This window comes from Nilaparvata lugens, unplaced genomic scaffold (genome assembly GCF_014356525.2).
Source record: "Nilaparvata lugens isolate BPH unplaced genomic scaffold, ASM1435652v1 scaffold2044, whole genome shotgun sequence".
Lineage (NCBI taxonomy): Eukaryota > Metazoa > Arthropoda > Insecta > Hemiptera > Delphacidae > Nilaparvata > Nilaparvata lugens.
Window position 1 is genome coordinate 74,107 of NW_024090273.1, and position 19,099 is coordinate 93,205.

The following is a 19,099-nucleotide window of genomic DNA, read 5'->3' on the forward strand; positions in this document are numbered from 1 at the left end:
GTGAATCTACGCGTTTTTATTATGTTTTTTTTTCATCCACGTGAATCTAGCGTGGGTCTACTTTGCGGCGGGCCTTAAGAGACTGCCAAGCATATCATACTGGATTTCGATAGACTAGGGACAAGAAGAAAGGCTCTGTTAGGCTGCAAGCAGCCAGGTGGTGAATGGGATGTTAGCCAGGTGATGGTAGGTTAGTATGGGGAAAAAACTCCTAGATCTTGAAAAGGACACAGGTATTGTCCTTTGCCCAACTAACGTACTTGGGACATAATAAGCTTCGGTTGACGTGTGAGGTTCTTTGAACCTTTGGATCATTGAATCCGTCCCTTCAAAAACATATCATAACGACAGGACAAGTGTATTGAACATGTGTGTACACACATGCTCGTCATAAATGTTTCAAACATAATTTTTGGAGGTTAGGTTTTTTATATTAGATTTTATCTTGTTTATTCCTTCTTCGCTGCTCTATTATTAAGGTAGAATAATTTTGTATTACTATAATTTGTCATTTCCCAGTAGGCCTAGTTTATTTAATGTTTTATTCTTTTTTCCTATCAGACAGCTGTTTTTTGTTCGCTAATGACACATGCATTCGACGAGCATGTTGTGTGTACACACATGAATTGTCTTTAGTAGCCACCCCTAGAAATTCTCTCAATTCTGAAAGCGTTATTAGATTTACAGTGCTGTGCATGAGGAAATATTTGATTAATTATGATATTCCATGAATTTTAAATTTATTAAATTCAATAGTTATGGAAATATATTAGACAGTCATTCCAAGCAAGTATGTTCAGCTAAATACTTATGAAATTATGAAAAAATGATTATTTTGAATGGATATTATAAACAATTAAACACCCATATCTTAATAAATAGCCTACTACTTACATTTAATTGAAACAAGCTAACTTACCTCTGTCTCACAATGCTATTAGATCGGGTCCTGAGAACTCTATCCGTAGATTCACTCATTCTGAAACTGAAAGAAAAAATCAGAGTTGAATGAAAGTAAATTGATCATCATAGTTGGTAATATAGAGTAATTTTAATATCATTTAAAATACTACAAGTTTGAAATATGGTTGCAAACTATCCTAAAAATGTCAGAGAATATTGATGATCCGGATACAATTTAGTGAAAAAAGATTACAGCCTGGAGGTTAGAATGTAGACTTATGTAACAAACTAGCTATCCATGTTGGTTTTTAAAAAATACAGTGAATTCAAAACCAAATATGAATCATAATAACCTGATAAGAATTTGAAAATTAACTGAATTTTCCTAGGTGTCCATTTTATAGTATATTTAACATGAATAAACAAACCAAATCCTCCTCAGTGATACACAAAGCTAATCTTATCTACTGCTTCAATTTAGAACAGGAAACACAAGCCATCATCAAAAAGCAATATAAACAAACCTATAGAAACTTTGAAAGATAATTAACAAAATTTAGCCTTTAAAATATACACAATCAAGAATATTCCACACAAAACAATACAGAGACAAGGTCAGTTTTAGGATTTGTTACCGTTGGCCTACTTTTTGAATACCGATTGGACAAAGCTGTTTGATTCCTTCAAGGAACCAAGAAAATGAAGGTTAGAATCTATAAAATGATTTGTAGATTTTAAATAATCAATAAACTCACCTCATTTTTGTTGAAATTCAAAAATAAACACATCGACCTCCCTCTGAGATTCCATACACAAAAATCCTGATTTTACAATTTACAACGCTGTCAGAGCAAGTTTGTTTTTGTTGGAAGCGAGGAACGCTCTGCTTGCAGACCAATCAACGATCGAGACGGTAGGGTCTGCTGGCGGTTTTGTTTTGAATTGCTGTACTCTCCACTTGACGCTGTTTTTACGAAGGTTTCTGATAGTTTTTATTCTGCTTGTCTCACCAATGTAATAATATGAACTCGGCAATAAAGCAGTGCAAAACGGCAAAAGGTATTCCGGCTATATTATACAAAGGTATTAAATTTGGAAAGGACTCACACACTGTAAAAGGTGATATTACGTGGAAATGCTTGAAAAAGAACTGTACTTTTACGATAAAAACTAGTTCGGATACTTCTGTGATTCATAGTTTAACGGGTCAACATTCGCATGAAACAGTGTCATATACCGAAAATGATGCTGCTCCCAGCTTGGAACAGGAGAATGAACATTTAAAGGCGCGAATCAAAGTTTTGGAAGAACAATGGAATGCCGCAATTAATCGGTCTATGGATCTTGATATTCGCCTCATGGAATTATCATCTTGTGAGTCGCGAATGAATGATAAAACTGAAAATGTGGATAATTTCACACACGTAAATTCACTTATAGATCGATTGAGCCAGTTTCTTAGAACGGAACTCCTTTCTGATGCAGACATTGACTGTTTTTGTAGTTATTTAATTGATTCGTTTCCAGGAAATTATGTGGTCCTACCAGCAGTAACAGCAATGATTATCAATGACGCGGAAGCTGATTTATCATTCTTAAGAAATAATGTAAAAGAAAATAATTTCACTGCTTTCGTGATAAATGACGGTCGGCAGGAAGAAGCAAATGACGGCTGGTGTGGTTCTCATTGGAGTGTTGTTGTTTATGATTCTTTACACTGTAAATTTTATATTCTGGACTCAATGAACAAATGTAATGAGAGATTTTCCATGTCTCTGATAAGAAGAGTTAGCTCAATCCTAACCTACAAGAAGATAATTACCCTTCCATGTCCTCAACAGACTAATAACTACGATTGCGGTGTTTTTGCAATGTATTTTTTGGAAGAAGTATTTAAATATAGGAAAATGTGTAGTTCAACCTGTCTCGAGGATGGTCTCTCTCTTAATACAAACTTTGATGCTACGGTATATAGGTGGAAGATTCTGTGTAAAGTTTGTAATTTTCTAAAACCCAAGTCTTGTGATTTGTTAGTCTCTAATGATTCTCCATGCAGTAAGAACATATCATATCCTAGCTCTAAACAGATAACGATTTCCAAGACTAGTGATATTTCTCTTGGAACTAAACTTAAAAAGTCAGCTAGCATGAAACCATTAAAAAACGTAGTCAGAATCTTTGGCGACAGTCATGGTCGTGATTTAGTAGATAATTTGAATAGATCTGAACTTGAAAAGACAACTAGTGGTTTTATCATGCCAAGTGCCAAATTCAACCCCATAGTAAATAATATTAAGAGTGGTACTAGAGATCTATCCAATAATGATCATGTGGTCATTGTTGGAGGAGCGAATGATGTATACTGTAATCAAGCTGGTAGTTTTCTAAAAAGTATGCTTTCTCTACTTCAGGTGCTAAATTTTACAAATGTATTAATTTCTACAATACCAATAAGATATGATTTACCGGAGTGGTCATGTGTTAACGAAGAGATTAGAAAAACTAACAGTAGAATAAAACAGTATTGTGGAAGGATGCAAAATGTTAAGGTGATAGATCTTACTGATCTTAAAAGAGAGCATTTTACTAGGCATGGGCTACACCTGAACTGGAGAGGCAAGAAGAGGATGACTGATAAAATCAAAACAATATTAGATGAAAAGGGTAATAATACAGTTATCGAGCTTCAATATGACCTGAGTCATCGGGGAAACTAATTAGTGGTCCTGTTCATATAGGTAGAAACACAACGATCCTAGAATATACTAGAAAACAGGACCGTAGCTCTGATTTGAAGGTTTGCGCTCTAAATATTCAATCTCTGAGAAATAAGTTACTTGAACTTGAGACTATTTTGAGTTGTAAAGAGTTTGATGTCATTTGCTTGAGTGAGCACTGGTTACGTGAGGAAGAGATTAATTTTTATGTCCCTCAAAACTTCAAACTAGCTGGTTTTTACTGTCGACCGACTCCATATGGTGGTATTTTTGCTTGTTGAAATGCAATGTTGAAGTGCTTCTGTTGTAATACTCCCGTTGATTTGGCCGAGCTTATAAAGTGTTCAATCTGCCGAAACGCTTTTCATTTTAAATGTGTAGGAATCTCCGAAGCTAACTTTAAAAAACTGTCTAAAGCTAACTTGGCCAAGTGGAAGTGTTCATCGTGTAAAGTTAATAAACTATCTCCTGTTACTCAAAAGCAAAACAAAATGGAACTAAATCCTGAATGCAAGAAAGAAATATTGAATGAAATAAAAGGTATAATCTCTACGGAACTTGCGTTTTTTAGGGATGAATTGAAGAAGACGAACGAAAATGTACTCGAATTGCGTAAATCAGTGGAGTTGTTCTCAGCTAAAATTGATGACTACAAGTTGATAATAGATGATTTTAAGACTGAACAATTTGTTATAAAAAAGGAAAATGAAAAACTGTCCAAGAAGGTTCACGAGATGGAATTACAAGTCATCGAGCTGCAGCAATACAGCAGGATTAACAACCTCGAAATTCACGGAATACCGCAAACGCCAAACGAAGATGTTTATGCTATAATCGAAGATATTTCAAAAACTCTCAAATTGAAAAATGATGCATTGAAGATCGATATTGCTCATAGACTCCCAACTACGAATAAACATGCTATTCCACCGATACTAATAAAATTCAATAATAGAATTGCGAAGAACAACTTGTTTTCTCAATATAAAAAAATACAGAGTGAGCTGAAAAAATTGGAACCACCGGGACAGTTAAGAACCACATCAATAAATAGAAATCTACAAGACGGGCCAGTATACATAAACGAAAATTTGTCTACTTACTACCGAGGTCTGCTGAAAGGTGCTAAACTATTTGCGAAGGAAAACGGCTATAAATTTGTGTGGGTCATGAATGGTAAAATATATGTTAGAAAGCACGAAGACTCAAGACCCATCCGACTGGCAAACCACGCTGATCTAGATCGTCTCAGGTGTGATGACCCAATTTCTTCTCAAATGCGCTCCAACAGTGGTGGAGAATAAAGATACGGCTTCCCTGATTTTTACTTTATTGAACTCTGAACTGTAATGATAGCAATAGAGGAAATCTACAATTTACTTAATAAGGAGTTAAAATTAACAAATGTAATTGACAACTACTGTGAATACTTACCGTCCCCAGGAAATAGACATAAATTTTTCAATATATTTCACATGAATATTAGGAGTATTGGCAAGAACTTTGATGAACTAATTTTATTTTTGAGTGATCTACGTTTTGAATTCGACATAATTGTTCTGACAGAGACCTGGTCTTGTGAAGGTATTCCATACGAACATAAGATCAATGGATATAAAACAATAAATAAATTCTCAAAGTTGAATAAATGTGATGGTATTTGTGTGTTTGTTAGAGACTGTTTTGACTTTGTAATCCATTCAGTAGATATTGATGAAGCTAACTCGCTGAGCTTGGTTGTTGAGATAGATAGTGGTATCAGGTTACTGATAATTGCAGTTTATCGCTCACCTAGCGGTAATCTAACTGCATTTTTGGATAGCCTTGAAAATAATCTTCAACAGCTAGGTGATAGAAACAGCTGTATTTTTATGGGAGATTTAAACATTGACTTGAATACTAGTAATACAGTGACCGATGAATACATACACACTTTAAATAAATATGGCTTCGAGTCTTTTATCAATTGTAACACGCGAGTAACGGAGACCACACACTCATGCATTGATCATATTTTTCTCAAGAATAGTATTAAAATAAATGAACATTCTATCGGTAATGTTTTCAAAACATCAATCACAGACCATTTCTCGACTGCTCTACACATGCACATGAAAGATAATAATAATAATAATAATAATAATAATAAAAATAATAATATTAAAAGCTTAAAAAAGAGTATTCACGTAATTGATTGTGATATTCTCTTAAAAAGACTTGAAGTAGAAGACTGGGGATTCTTGTATTCAGATAACGTCATCGATGTTGACCTATTGACGGAATTATTCGTTGAGAGAATTCAATGTCTAATAGAAGGAGCAACTAAAACCAGAAATGTTACACACAGGAACCGAGCATTAAAACCATGGATCACATCCGGTCTCATTAAATCAATTAATGTTAGGGATAGAATGAAATCGCAAACTATAAAGGAGCCGTATAATATAACACTAAAAAACAGATTCAGGGAATACAGAAACAGATTAAAAGAATTAATAAATATCACCAAAACAAACTATTATAGAAATAAACTAGATGAATACAAGAATGACAGTAAGAATTTGTGGAAAGTTATGAAAGAGATCATAGGAAATGACTCTAGTGAAATAAACGATGTTAAAATAGAGCCTGACAAACTAAATAAGTTTTTTTCAGAAGTTGGTAAAGAATATGCATGTAAGATTCCAACTGTGTCCACAAATCTTAATGAATTATACAAAGCCCCTTTACAGTCAATATGTCAATCTCTATTCCTCAGACCTGTCACAGTGGAGGAAATAAGAAATATTATTAAAACATTGAAGAATTCAGCAAGTCCTGGGATGGACCAAATCCATAATGTTTTAATAAAAAGAATATCCTGTTGGATCGAAACCCCTTTATGCTATATTATAAACAAATGCTTTCAAACTGGTAAATTTCCAAAATGTTTCAAGATAGCCAGAGTCAAGCCTCTATTTAAATCCGGTAACCACAAACTTCCTGAAAACTATAGACCCATAAGTTTGATTAGCAACCTGGCTAAAATAATGGAGAAAACTATAAAGATTAGACTAATGGATTTTATTGATAAGCATGATATAATTGATAAAGATCAATACGGGTTCCAAAGCAACAAAAATACTGAGGATGCCCTGGCCAATTTTGCAAATGAAGTATCTGATAGTATGTCCTCTGATAAAAATAAGTGCCTTGCCATATTCATTGACCTTGCTAAGGCCTTTGATACTATTCCCCATAATAACTTACTCAATAAATTAAAAAGCTACGGGATTAGAGGTCTCTCATTTGAATTAATCAAAAGTTACCTAAATGATCGATCACAACTGATTTCTGAGAATGACCATTATACATCAGATATTGTAGAGCTGAATGATTTCGGATTGCCGCAAGGTACCGTCTTATCACCGATTCTATTCCTACTCTATATGAACGATATATTCAAAGTAAAAATTGAAGATTCAAGAATAATTTCCTTTGCTGATGACACAGCCTTAATAGTTAAAGATAAGTCATGGACCCAAACGTCTTTAAAAGCAGAAAAAGTTATGTCAAATATTAAAAAGTGGCTTGATCTGAATACATTGAGTATGAATACTACTAAGACTAAATATGTTGCTTTTTCTCCCACTGTGATTGGACAACCACCAGAGGAAATTGTACTTAAAATACACACGAATTGTGAATCGGAGACGTGGGGAGAATGTGCTTGCCCGAAACTAAAACAGGAAAAAGTGGTCAAGTATTTGGGGATTATGGTAGACTGTCATCTCAAATGGGACATGCATATAGCATTCATTTGTAAAAGGCTAAAATTTATATCTTATATATTTTACAAAATCCGTAAATTATTAAATATACAGGAGTTAAAACTAATTTATCATGGATACGTTCAGTCAATTCTGCAATATGCGTTAGGAGTATGGGGGGGAACTTATGATTACATAATAAATAGGATTTTTGTCATTCAAAAAATGATAATAAAGACTATTCTGAATAGACCAAGAATTCATCCAAGCAGGGACACATTTGATGAATTCAAGGTAATGACCATACGCCAACTATATATTAAAAAAATTCTCTACTACATAAGAAAAAATAAAGATAAATTTACAATAAGGAATAATCTAGCCACATATAATTTCAGGTTAAATTTTCATAATTTATTCAACATAAATCACACTAACCTAACAATATTACGTCGACAATTAAATTATTTAAGCACAAAATTAATTAATTTAATCCCAAATGGTATGCAATTTTTAACTGAGGATAGACATGGGGCACAGATAAATAAATGGATAATTGAGACATTTTTCTTTACTCTCGATAATATTTTATAATATACATTTTTTTTTCAACCTTGTTTTTTGTTTACTTACGTGATTCTAAAATTTTGCCATATTTATTTTTATTTATAATAATAGAATAATATTTGATATAATAATATTGAACTGATGCTCACGCCCAGCGGACAGGATTTTCCTTGCTGGGTTGTTGCCTTAATGAATAGATTTTGATTTAAATATATTTAATTTATAATTTTTGTTTTGATTGTAAGCTATGTTTTATTTTTATTTCTATGAATTTCTTGAATAATTTTTTGTAAATTGTATTGATGGCAAATAAAAAGAATTGAATTGAATTGAAAAAGGTGTAAGGCTGCTTGGTCAATAGTCAAGAGAGAATCTAATCTCATGCCTGCTTGTAAAAAACCAATACCAATCTCTCCAAATGTTTTGAATGAGCTCTTTGTTAATGTACCAACCAGAATGTTGGATGATAGACAGGACCAAATTGATACATCATTTCAAAATTTTCTGATTAATGCTCCAAAGCCTTCACACAATTTTAAACTTAAGACAATTGATAAGTTAACCGTTAAATCCATTGTTAATAGAATGAGTAATTCTCGTAGTGAGGATGTGTTTGGAATGTCTAATTACTTGATCAAAGAAATAATTGACTCAACCTTGCTTCCTCTAACATATATTATAAATTTTATTATTGTCATGGGCTACTTTCCGGATTGTTTGAAAGTGTCCAGTGTTACACCTGTTTTGAAAAAAGGAGATCCAAAAAATCCTGAAAATTACAGACCAATTGCTCTTGTGCCTATCATCAGTAAAATAATAGAATTTTGTCTGCTAATGCAACTCTATGAATATTTCATTTTCAATGGCTTATTATATCCCCATCAATATGGCTTTAGACCAGGTCACTCTACAATAGACGCTGTTGAGAAAATTGTAGACTTTGTACATCAATGTTTTGAAAATAAATGTGCAGTAGGGGCAACCCTATTAGACCTTAGCAGAGCATTTGAGAGAGTTTCACATGTGATTCTCTGCAAAAAACTGGAGCATTATGGCATAGTAGATAGAGAGTTAAAGCTATTGAAAGGTTATTTGGTTGGCAGAAAACAAATGGTAAAGTGTGCAGGTAAATGCTCTGATGTATTGAACATAAATACAGGTGTACCTCAAGGATCGGTCCTTGGGCCCTTCCTTTTTCTGGTTTTCGTAAATGACTTCAGTTTCAATATACCAGGTCTTTCTGTATTGTATGCTGATGACACCTCAATAATCCAATCAGATGCTAAAATCGAAAAACTTCAGGATAAACTTGACATTTCCTTGAATCAGGCAAAATCATGGTATTTATCTAATGACCTAGAATTAAATGAGCAGAAAACAGAGAAAATAACATTTACATTAGGGCATACTCTGAACCACAATAATCTTAAGCCTGTCAAATTACTAGGTGTAATATTGGATGGTAAACTCTGTTGGGAGGAACATGTGAATAGTCTCTGTAAAAAACTTTCAAGGGTAACATACCTCCTCAAGAGATTAAATAGTTCTGTTAATCTGCAAGTATTGTTGATGACCTATCACGGACTTTTCCATTCTCATCTTAGTTATGGGATAAGAATGTGGGGCAATTGCCCAACACATAAAAAAGTTTTCATATGGCAGAAAAGGGCAGTTAGAGCTATTTTGAACCTTTCCCCAAGAGAAACTTGCAAGCCTCACTTCATCAAACTGGGTATACTGACTCTGCCATCTCTATATATATATATTCCAATTTGATAAGTGTAAAGAAGAATTCTAACAACTTTCACAAACATAATGAATATCATGCTTACAATACTAGGAATAGGGAAAAAATTATGAAACCAAATCTCAGATTGAGTAAGAGCATGAAAAGCTACCCCTATTTACAGTTGTTATTTTACAATAAACTACCAATTGAAGTTAAGAACCTGCCTCAAGAAAAATTTAAAGTCGCCATTTCACATATGCTAAAAGAAAAGGCTTACTACTCTACTGAAGAGTTTTTAATTGATAGCATATAACGTTTTCTACTTAGAATAAAAATGTGACTTACATTGTAAGAATAGTATTGTGATTACTATGTTATGACTTTATATAGTAGTACTAGTTGTAGTGTTAGTCTTTGTGTTTCTCTTTTAATATATTACGAATTGCTATTTATCTATATGATGTGTAAATGTAATGTTTCGAAATATTTTGCTATACCTACTGATGTTATTGAAAATGTTCATTCAAGTTTTATTAAGAATAAGATGTTGACGAAAAATGTATTTATGCTAGTGACTTACATCATGTAATCTTGAACTTTTGACGAGGCCTGAAATGTACTGTACAAATGTATTTATTGGTCAATAAAACAAATTTACTATTTATTATTATTATTATTATTATCTCTTGATTTTAGTGGTAGAAGATTTGCAGTCAGGATTTCAGATTCTTTTAAAATTTCACTTGGAAAACCACAGTCATCTTCAAGCATTTTTTAAAATTCGGAATGCACTAATCAACAATAAATAATTGAATAAAACTGGTTGCGAAGCGAATTAGTTTGATTCGAAACTGGAACTGAAATCATGGCGACTTCAGTTGATGATGAAAGTGGACACTCGCCCGATCTAGGATGACTTATTAACTACTTCCATGAGCGGCTGGAAAGAGACAACTTTCTGGCCTAGACCGGAAAAGAAACCCTTTTCTGACGTCGTCTGCAAACAAGGTCTTTCAGATCTACGTAGGGACTGGAAAACAGCTGCTTTCTGTGCAGTGTGGCGAAAAATAATTATTGAGGTGTGGCTGTCCAGCAAATAAATATTTTTGTTTTAAAAAAAGACGCCTCTGGCTTTCATAATATTATTTGGATGACGTGACTTCATTCCACATTGTTCTATCCTATGGAATAATAAATAGAAAATATTCAATCCTAATAGAATAATAATTTTTAATAGCTTATTCCAATAGCTGGCAATATACGAATATAGCAAACTACACTGTTCAATGAATTCAACAAAGTAGAGAAGGAATAATATAATAACTGAGGAATTCATATTATTAGTTACAGTACAAGGAATCTCAGTTGATACCGTTTTCTCTGTACCATTAGTAGGCTAGATTATTTGTATTATTAAACTAATTCACTGATAATATCAGTAGTTATCAGATATTGATTTAAACGTTTGCTGATAACGTTAGGTGAAAGCATTAACCAAACATTAGTCTGAATTCTCTAATTTTATTGTGACATTATCGTTCATTGAACTGATAGTGTTTACATAACTGTTGAATTGATTCTTGGAGTGCAACACAATGCTAATGCAAAAACGCATTGTCTTGACTCCATTCTTGGGAAATTCCGCCAGTTCTCGAATATTGGAATATTGATTATTCATCATAGTTAAGTATAGAACTCATATTCAAGGACATAAGATAATGGAGTTAACATATAGGTACACTTCATTTCTGGTACCTACCTAACTTGCTGTAAGTTACTCTGTTCATCAATCAATTAGTTTCAAGAGTGGTTTATAGTCTACTTAAGAATTACAGATATATAATTCGTATACTCTCTATGAAATATAATAATATTAGTTAGATCGTTTGTTTCAATACACTATAAAGAGTTCTATTTGCGACTGGTATTGTAAATTACATTATAAAAATATGAATAAATTCAATTAAAACGGTAATAATTATTATAAAAACCGACTGAAGTCTGAAACTTGTCTTGATTTTGCAAGAAGGAAATCCAAAAGAAATTAATGTACATGAGGATATCTCAAATACGGTACGAGATAAAATATTATAAAAAAGTAAGGCTAGGCACACACCAGTTAGTCAAGACAAGACAAGACATGATCAGACACATTTAGTCACACTACTTTACATTGTTGCTTATGACGCAACTCACACTGATTAGTCATTGCAATTAGACATGTCTTCATAAGCAACTACGTGAAGTATTGTGACTAAACGTGTCTGATCATGTCTAACTGGCATGTGCCTAGCCTTAGTGAGTAGAGGAGGATTGTGGGGACTGACTGACTTTTTTGCTCGAGATCCCCCTCCCCCCTCTACCCCCTCGTCCATCCCTCCACCCCTTCCCCCCGCCTGTAGGGCGGGGGGTGTTCTAAAAATAGATTTCCCCTTCCCCCTGTCCAGTGGAGGTGAGGGGGAGAGAGAGAGAGGGAGATATATCTTTCTCTCTCTTTCTAAAAATAGATTTCCCCTTCCCCCTGTCCAGTGGAGGTGAGGGGGAGAGAGAGAGAGGGAGATATATCTTTCTCTCTCTTTCTAAAAATAGATTTCCCCTTCCCCCTGTCCAGTGGAGGTGAGGGGGGTAAGATAATTTTGGAGTGAGATAAGAGTTATGAAAGCAGCTTGACGCATCTCGTTTCGGCTCCTCAAAACTATTGTCGTTTCAGTCGGTTTTTCTTATTGAATCAGCGTGATTCTTTCATATATAGTGTGTGAAAGTGTTATCAAGTTCATCACCGAATCTTGTTGCGATCCACCTCATATATCTTGCGCAATTGAGAAACTTTTAAATCAAAGTAACATGTTTCCATCGCCAAAAGCTCTACGAAGCGGTTCTAAGGCGCAGGCTTCGATTGATAAGGCTGCTGCAGGAGATAAGCGCCCAGCCGTGTCAGTAAATCAACGGTCGAATTCGGCCCCCTCTGCCTCTTCGTCCAAAGGTGGAAGCGATACGGTGGTGGGGGGAGGGGCGGCTCGAGAGAAATTCTCGGCATTCCTCTCCGATGACGAGTTCCTGACCAGGCTAGCAGATAGAGTTGCCAATAATCTATTCGATCGACTGGCAGATACCATCTCCGCGTGCTTTATCCAAGCGTTTGAACCGCGACTGTCGGCGTTGGAGGCGAGAGTGGAGTCTCTTGCGGCTGAGGTTGTCGCCGTTCGGCGGCAGCTGAAGGGGTCCTCGATCACCATCCGTGAGGACCTCACTCGGAAGCGGAACAGCTTCTATCGCGAGGTGGCTGCTCGTGTGGGCCAAGCAAACGCCTGGACTGTTGATGGTACGGTAAAGTGGAGGGAGGGGGATAGAATTATGTTTCGGAGAAATTTCTGATAAATTTAGTGGAAGCTGAACTATGAAATTGAATTTAGAAATCGTAGTATCTATGTTTCTGTGAAAGACTATTATTATTATTATTTATAATTATTTGATTCTTTTTCCATTTTTCACTAATTTTTTAAAATATTTTTATTTATTACTTTTCTTTGTTCTCCTTATTAATTTTATATTTTTCTGAAATTTTAAATTTCTTGATATCATATAAAATGTTGATATTTTTGTGAGTTTTGCACTATCGAGTAAAAATTTGTTCTGTCTTATATAAGACAGAACACATTTACAAGACGGAACACAGTTTATCAGATCAAAGTTGGGTTTGTTCGCCATAATGAAATACTTTGTTTGCCATAATACTGTACGATTTAATGATTGATGATTATTTTTCTAAAACACAAGAATAGGTAGATAGTAATCTGTCTACAATTTTCTTACAACTTAGATGATATACTCTTATAGCCTAAAATAATTATAGATTCTATCTGATCTATCTTCTATCTTCTATCTTCTGATTCTATTTCCCACTATTATTCATTACTTTTCTGCTCTCACTTATCAATATATTATTGGATCTCTCTCCTTTTCTCCTTCTCTCTCTCTCACACTACATTTTCATATTTTTTCTGGTCCCAATCTATTCTATTTACCTGAGGATTGTCGTGATTGCTCTTATCTGTTATCTGTAATAGTGGACTCGGTTCACACTATCTTTTATTCCGTTTGACTCTCGCATTGATCGACATCCTACAGTCTTCTAGTTTACTGTGTATCTAATCTTGAACTGAAATACTTTTGATCTGTCATTCGTTTTCTCTTTCACATTTATTATCACAAAAACCGAATTAGAACCTCAATTTTATCTTTTAGGAGCCGAACAGCTCAAGCCTGTAGCTAGCGTTCCGACTCATTGCTTACTGCTGTACATTACTTTGTTTTATCTCTCCATTTTAATATAGCGTTATCTTATTGTTCATAGCGCTCGACTTCTTCACTTGATTATTTTCTTCTTCTATCTCTTATGATTTCTATATTTCTTCTATCATTTCCTTCTTTGTGTGTGTGTGTCAGTATGAATGTGGTAAGTGTCTTTTTTGTAGCTTCTCATTGTTTCGCCGATTCACCCCCCTCTTCTGCCTTGCTGCTTCGTCGCAGCCACCTTGTCTATACAGCAGGATGACGGCGCGGCCGCGCTGAGTGTCGGCGATTCCCTCAAGCGGGCATTCTCTCCTTTCCCGGATCGACTTAAGATCGCTCATGTTAATGCGCAATCCCTTCTCTGTCATATAGATGAATTTAGGCACACTTTCGAGGGCAAAGATTGTGACATCATTCTTGTATCCGAGACCTGGCTGAAACCGACAATCCCTAATCGACTTGTTGCACTCGAGGATTATGTGCTCATTCGGAATGACCGGTTACACAAGAATGGGGGAGGGGTTGCCGCGTTTGTCAAGCGTTCTCTGCTGCCTGTTCATAAGTTTTCCTCTGATACCTCCCGTGCAGCTAGACCTGAATATATGTTTATTGAGGTTAAGTGTAACGGAGTTAAAATGTTAATAGCAGTTTGCTACAGGCCGCCTCATATTGGGTATATGTCAGAATTTGAGGAAGCACTACTTGAGCTGATGGTGCCCTATGAACATGTGGCTATCATGGGTGACTTCAATACTGACTTACTTGGACCTGATACTCATGACAAAATACAACTGACCACTATGTTTTTTGCGAATGGTATGACCTTGCTGCCTCTCCAAGCTACGCACCATACATCCACTTCGGACACATTGCTTGATCTTATTGCAGTTGCCGATGTGAGAGCAGCTGTGTGCCATGGGCAGATCCCCTTTCCAGGCCTCTCTGCACATGATATGATATTCCTAGTTTATAATATTAAGAGGCCTAAACCTAAACCAAAAATAATCACTTATAGAGATTACAAGAATATAAACTACCACAATTTGTTCAATGATGCAATTAACCTTGACTGGTTACAGATATTCCAAACTAACAATGTTAATGTTATGTTGGACATTCTTAACCACAATATAGTTTTTCTTTTTGAAAAACATGTTCCTTTAAAAAATCGCAGAGTAACCAGAGATCCTGCTCCATGGCTCACAGATGAGATACGCCAGCTAATGAGGGATCGAGATTATTGGTGCAAAATTGCAAGAGCTTCAAAAAGCCCCAATGATTTCAATCATTATAAGCGTTTGAGGAACTCTTGCAAGCAAACAATTAGAAATGCGAAAGCTACATTCTATCGTAACTTGATCTCCTCAAAGCGATCATCAACTTCATCTCTTTGGCGTGCTCTAAGGGAGATTGGGGCTGGCAAGGAGAGGCAGGTACCGACTGTAGCTCACTCGCTGGATGATCTCAATGACTTCTTCACTGACATCCCTGTGGGTTTGGACCAAGCTCGTGCTCACTTTGACTCTCTGCCTGATTTTCATCCCAATGAGGACTTCTACTTCTCCAATGTCACGGAGCAAGAGGTCTTCTTGGCTGTTCATCGAGTGAAGAGTAATGCTGTTGGTGCAGACGGTATCCCGATTAAGTTCATCAAAATTATCCTTCCTTTTATCCTCCCATTTCTCACCCATTTGATCAATACCTCACTTTTAACGTCCGTTTTTCCTAATGACTGGAAGCTATCTATAGTGATTCCCTTGAACAAGATCCCTAACCCTCTCTCTCCATCCGATTACAGGCCTATAAGCTTATTGTCCGTTTTGTCCAAGGTTCTGGAAATTATCGTTCACTCCCAATTAAGCTCATTTATCCATGGTTCTGGATTGATTGGTGACTTTCAATCGGGGTTCCGTAGTGGTCATAGCACCACCTCTGCACTCCTGAGAGTCACTGACGACATTCGTAGGGCTATGGATGGTAGAGAGCTAACAGTTCTAGTCCTAATAGATTTTAGTAAGGCATTCGATAGCATTTTCCATCCCACTTTACTCTATAAACTCAGAAACTTAGGTTTTTCCAACTCCACTGTGGCATGGGTGAAGTCCTATCTTCAGGGTCGGTGTCAGTGTGTGAGAGTTGGGTATGCCTCTTCACGGTGGCGTGAAGTGAACAGAGGAGTTCCTCAGGGTTCGGTATTGGGTCCTCTGCTGTTCAGCATCTACATAAATGACGTGACAAGCACTCTACTCACGACCAGACATCACCTGTATGCCGACGACTTGCAAGTATACCGGCACTGCAAGAAAAATGACTTCGACGTCACAGTTGATGAAGTCAATGCTGACTTGACTCGTTTGGTACGATGGACTGAGAATAATGGACTGAAAATTAACGAAACTAAATCAAAATCAATAGTCATAGGTTATTCAAGACTTTTAAACACACTTGACATAACTAACGGACCATTTATAAAATTGAATAACATACAATTGCAATACAGTTCTGACGTGAAAAATCTAGGACTTACAATGACAAGGACTCTTGACTGGACCAGCCACGTGACTCAGACTTGTAACAGGGTCATTGGGGGGATTATGACATTGAAGAGGATCTCTGACTTCATTCCCTTTTCAACGAAGGTTATGTTGGTCAAGACTCTGATCTTCCCGATCTTCAACTACTGTGACATTGTGACTCTTGACATGACAGTTCAACTTCTGCAGAGGATGCAGCGTGCACATAATTACTGTGTTCGCTTTATCTTTAACCTGAGACGTGACGACCATGTAACTGAATACTTTAACAGACTTGAACTTATGAAGCTGCGTGAGAGTAGATCACATCATGCTTTGTGCTTCCTCTATAAGATATTGAAAACTAAAACCCCTAAGTATCTGGCAGTAGAGTACCGCTACTTGGGTGACTTTGGTCGTGGAGGAACGCGGCATGGATCCCATCTGCTGGCTGTCCCAACACATAGGACTGTTATGTACAACAAGTCGTTCCTTGTGACAGCCTGTAGTTTGTGGAATTCTCTGCCTGCTGAGCTAAGGCTTGTTGAGGGACATCGTCGGTTCGGTGCGGCTGTCTTGCGGTGGATCAGAGGTGGTGGACTCGGCTGGAATGTTCACTAGATCTTAACGTGTGTGTTAGTGTGTGTGTGTGTGTGTGTGTGTGTGTGTGTGTCCTTTCTTCCTTCTTTAATTTATTCCTCTCTTTCTTCTTCTTTCCTCTATCGAAATGATCTATGGATTTTGAACTGACGTTTCTTCCGTTTTCACTTTTAAGTTTTCTCTTTTTTCTCATTGTATTATTTTCACTGATTCAAATAAGAAAGAAATTTTGTTTTTTTTTCTTTCTTTCATTCGCTATTTGAAAATTTTATTTTATGTAAATTGTTTTATTTTATCTTATAATCTTTGTTATATAGTGTTTTAGTTTTACTTAGAATTGTATTGGAGGGTTAAGTGTAAGAGAGGGCCGGCTGCGCCCTAACTTCGCCCTCCTAGGTTTTTAATAAAGGCAGCTAATCAATCAATCAATCAATCAATCTCCCTCTATTGATTTATGAATTAGTTTAAGATTCTCTTTTATTATATGTGTATATTATGATTGTATTTTGATAAAGAATTTTATTTCTTTATATTAATTTGTAATATTCTGTATTTTTTTTATTTTGTAAAGGGCTGTGTGGCAGAGAGGACCTGGAGTCCTAACTCCGCCCTAATAAAGGCAAATCATCAATCAAATCATCTCTCTCTCCAGGTGAGGGAAAAAAAAATTTCCCTTTTAGGAGGAAAAATTCCCTCTCTCTCTCTCTCTACTGTCAAATTGAAGTGAATCCATATTTCTACATCTAATGCTGTACTGACAGATTGAGGTGAATGATAGATGTGGGGAAAAAAATCTCTTTGAGAGGGAAAAATTCCTTTGCTGACAAATTAAAGTGAATTCATATTTCTACATCTAATGCTATACTGACAAATTGAAGTGAATCCATTTCGCTCTACTACGATGACAGGTTCAAGAGATAGAGATCTCCTTCTTTTACTCGTGCCATCTCTTTCCCGCACCCTTTCCGAAAGGAAAGGAGATAAGAATCAATTGAGAAATTCTTTCTACATCTAATGCTATACTAACAAATTGAAGTGCATCCATTTCGCTCTACTAGGATGAGGGGCTCAATTGATCCTTATCTCTTTCCCACACCCTTCTCTAAGCCGAGTAAAGGAAGAATGTTATGCTAATGTTATACGCTTCTCACAAGCAGCATTTCTTCTTTTACTTGTCACATCTCTTTCCCGTACCCTTCTTTATTACGAAAGCGAGTAAAGGAGACAAGAAGTAACTATCTTCCATTTTGATCGATCGTTCCTATAGTGTGAAACGTTTCTCAGCAGCATTACGAAAGGAAGGAATCTAGTATGGGAAGATATCACCTCTTTAGAGTAAAGTGACACGTGCATTCGTTTGCACGTGCCTCTCATCTGCTCCGCTCCCTGTGAGGTCGCTTGATAACCCCAATAACTCCTGCATCGAAAACCGTTGCATGAAAAAATCGATTTATGTGACAAGTGTTTAGTCGTTAAAGTTACTTCACTCAACCTTCTTCAAGATTTATCGATATAGTCAAAAATGACTAGGGTGAAAACTATAGGTGTTGAAGTTCACTCATACAACCTTTTTCAAGATTTATTGATATGCTCAAAAATGTCAATCATGGTGGTCTAGACTGTAATTTGAAACTATAGGTGTTGAAGTTCACTCGTACAACCTTTTTAAAGATTTATTGATATGCTCAAAAATGTCAATCACGGTGGTCTAGACTGTAATTTGAAACTATAGGTGCTGTCTCACTCAACCTTTAAAAGATTTATCGATATACTCAAAAATGTCTAGACTGAAACGTTCACTCTCTCACACATGTGTTTATACAATCAATCACACTCGTCTAGACTGAAACGTTCACTCTCTCACACTCAACTCAAGATTTTATGTTTTCGGCGCCAATATAAAGTCTTTATATTTGACCAAATCCATTTTTTCTGTAATAATTTGTACTACCTGATGTTCGTTAAGCCCATGATCCTTTGCTTCAATCCAATTCATATGGAAAGAAACTTCGGCATATTTTGATACAA

The 19,099-nt window shown here is 35.8% G+C and overlaps 2 protein-coding genes across 4 annotated transcripts in view; one reads left to right on the plus strand and one right to left on the minus strand.

Annotated features, from left to right (window-relative positions):
- Window positions 1-1,784, minus strand: part of LOC120348935 — a 50,474-nt gene extending 48,690 nt beyond the window's left edge. For 2 of the 3 annotated variants that reach the window (XM_039443907.1, XM_039443905.1), the window contains exons 1-2: window positions 1,659-1,784; window positions 920-985 (exon numbers count right to left, since the gene is read on the minus strand). In XM_039443907.1, the coding sequence (XP_039299841.1) occupies window positions 920-985; window positions 1,659-1,663 (71 nt within the window). In that variant the 5' untranslated portion in view covers window positions 1,664-1,784. Of the gene's footprint in view, window positions 1-919; window positions 986-1,256; window positions 1,561-1,658 lie in introns of those variants that run through there. The other variant, XM_039443906.1, reaches the window with a different exon arrangement.
- Window positions 1,785-4,111: 2,327 nt separating this feature from the next.
- On the plus strand, window positions 4,112-4,924 carry LOC111047937. Its single transcript, XM_022333775.1, has one exon. The coding sequence runs from the start codon at window positions 4,112-4,114 to the stop codon at window positions 4,922-4,924; it is 813 nt and encodes a 270-aa protein (XP_022189467.1).
- The last annotated feature ends 14,175 nt before the right edge of the window (window positions 4,925-19,099 follow it).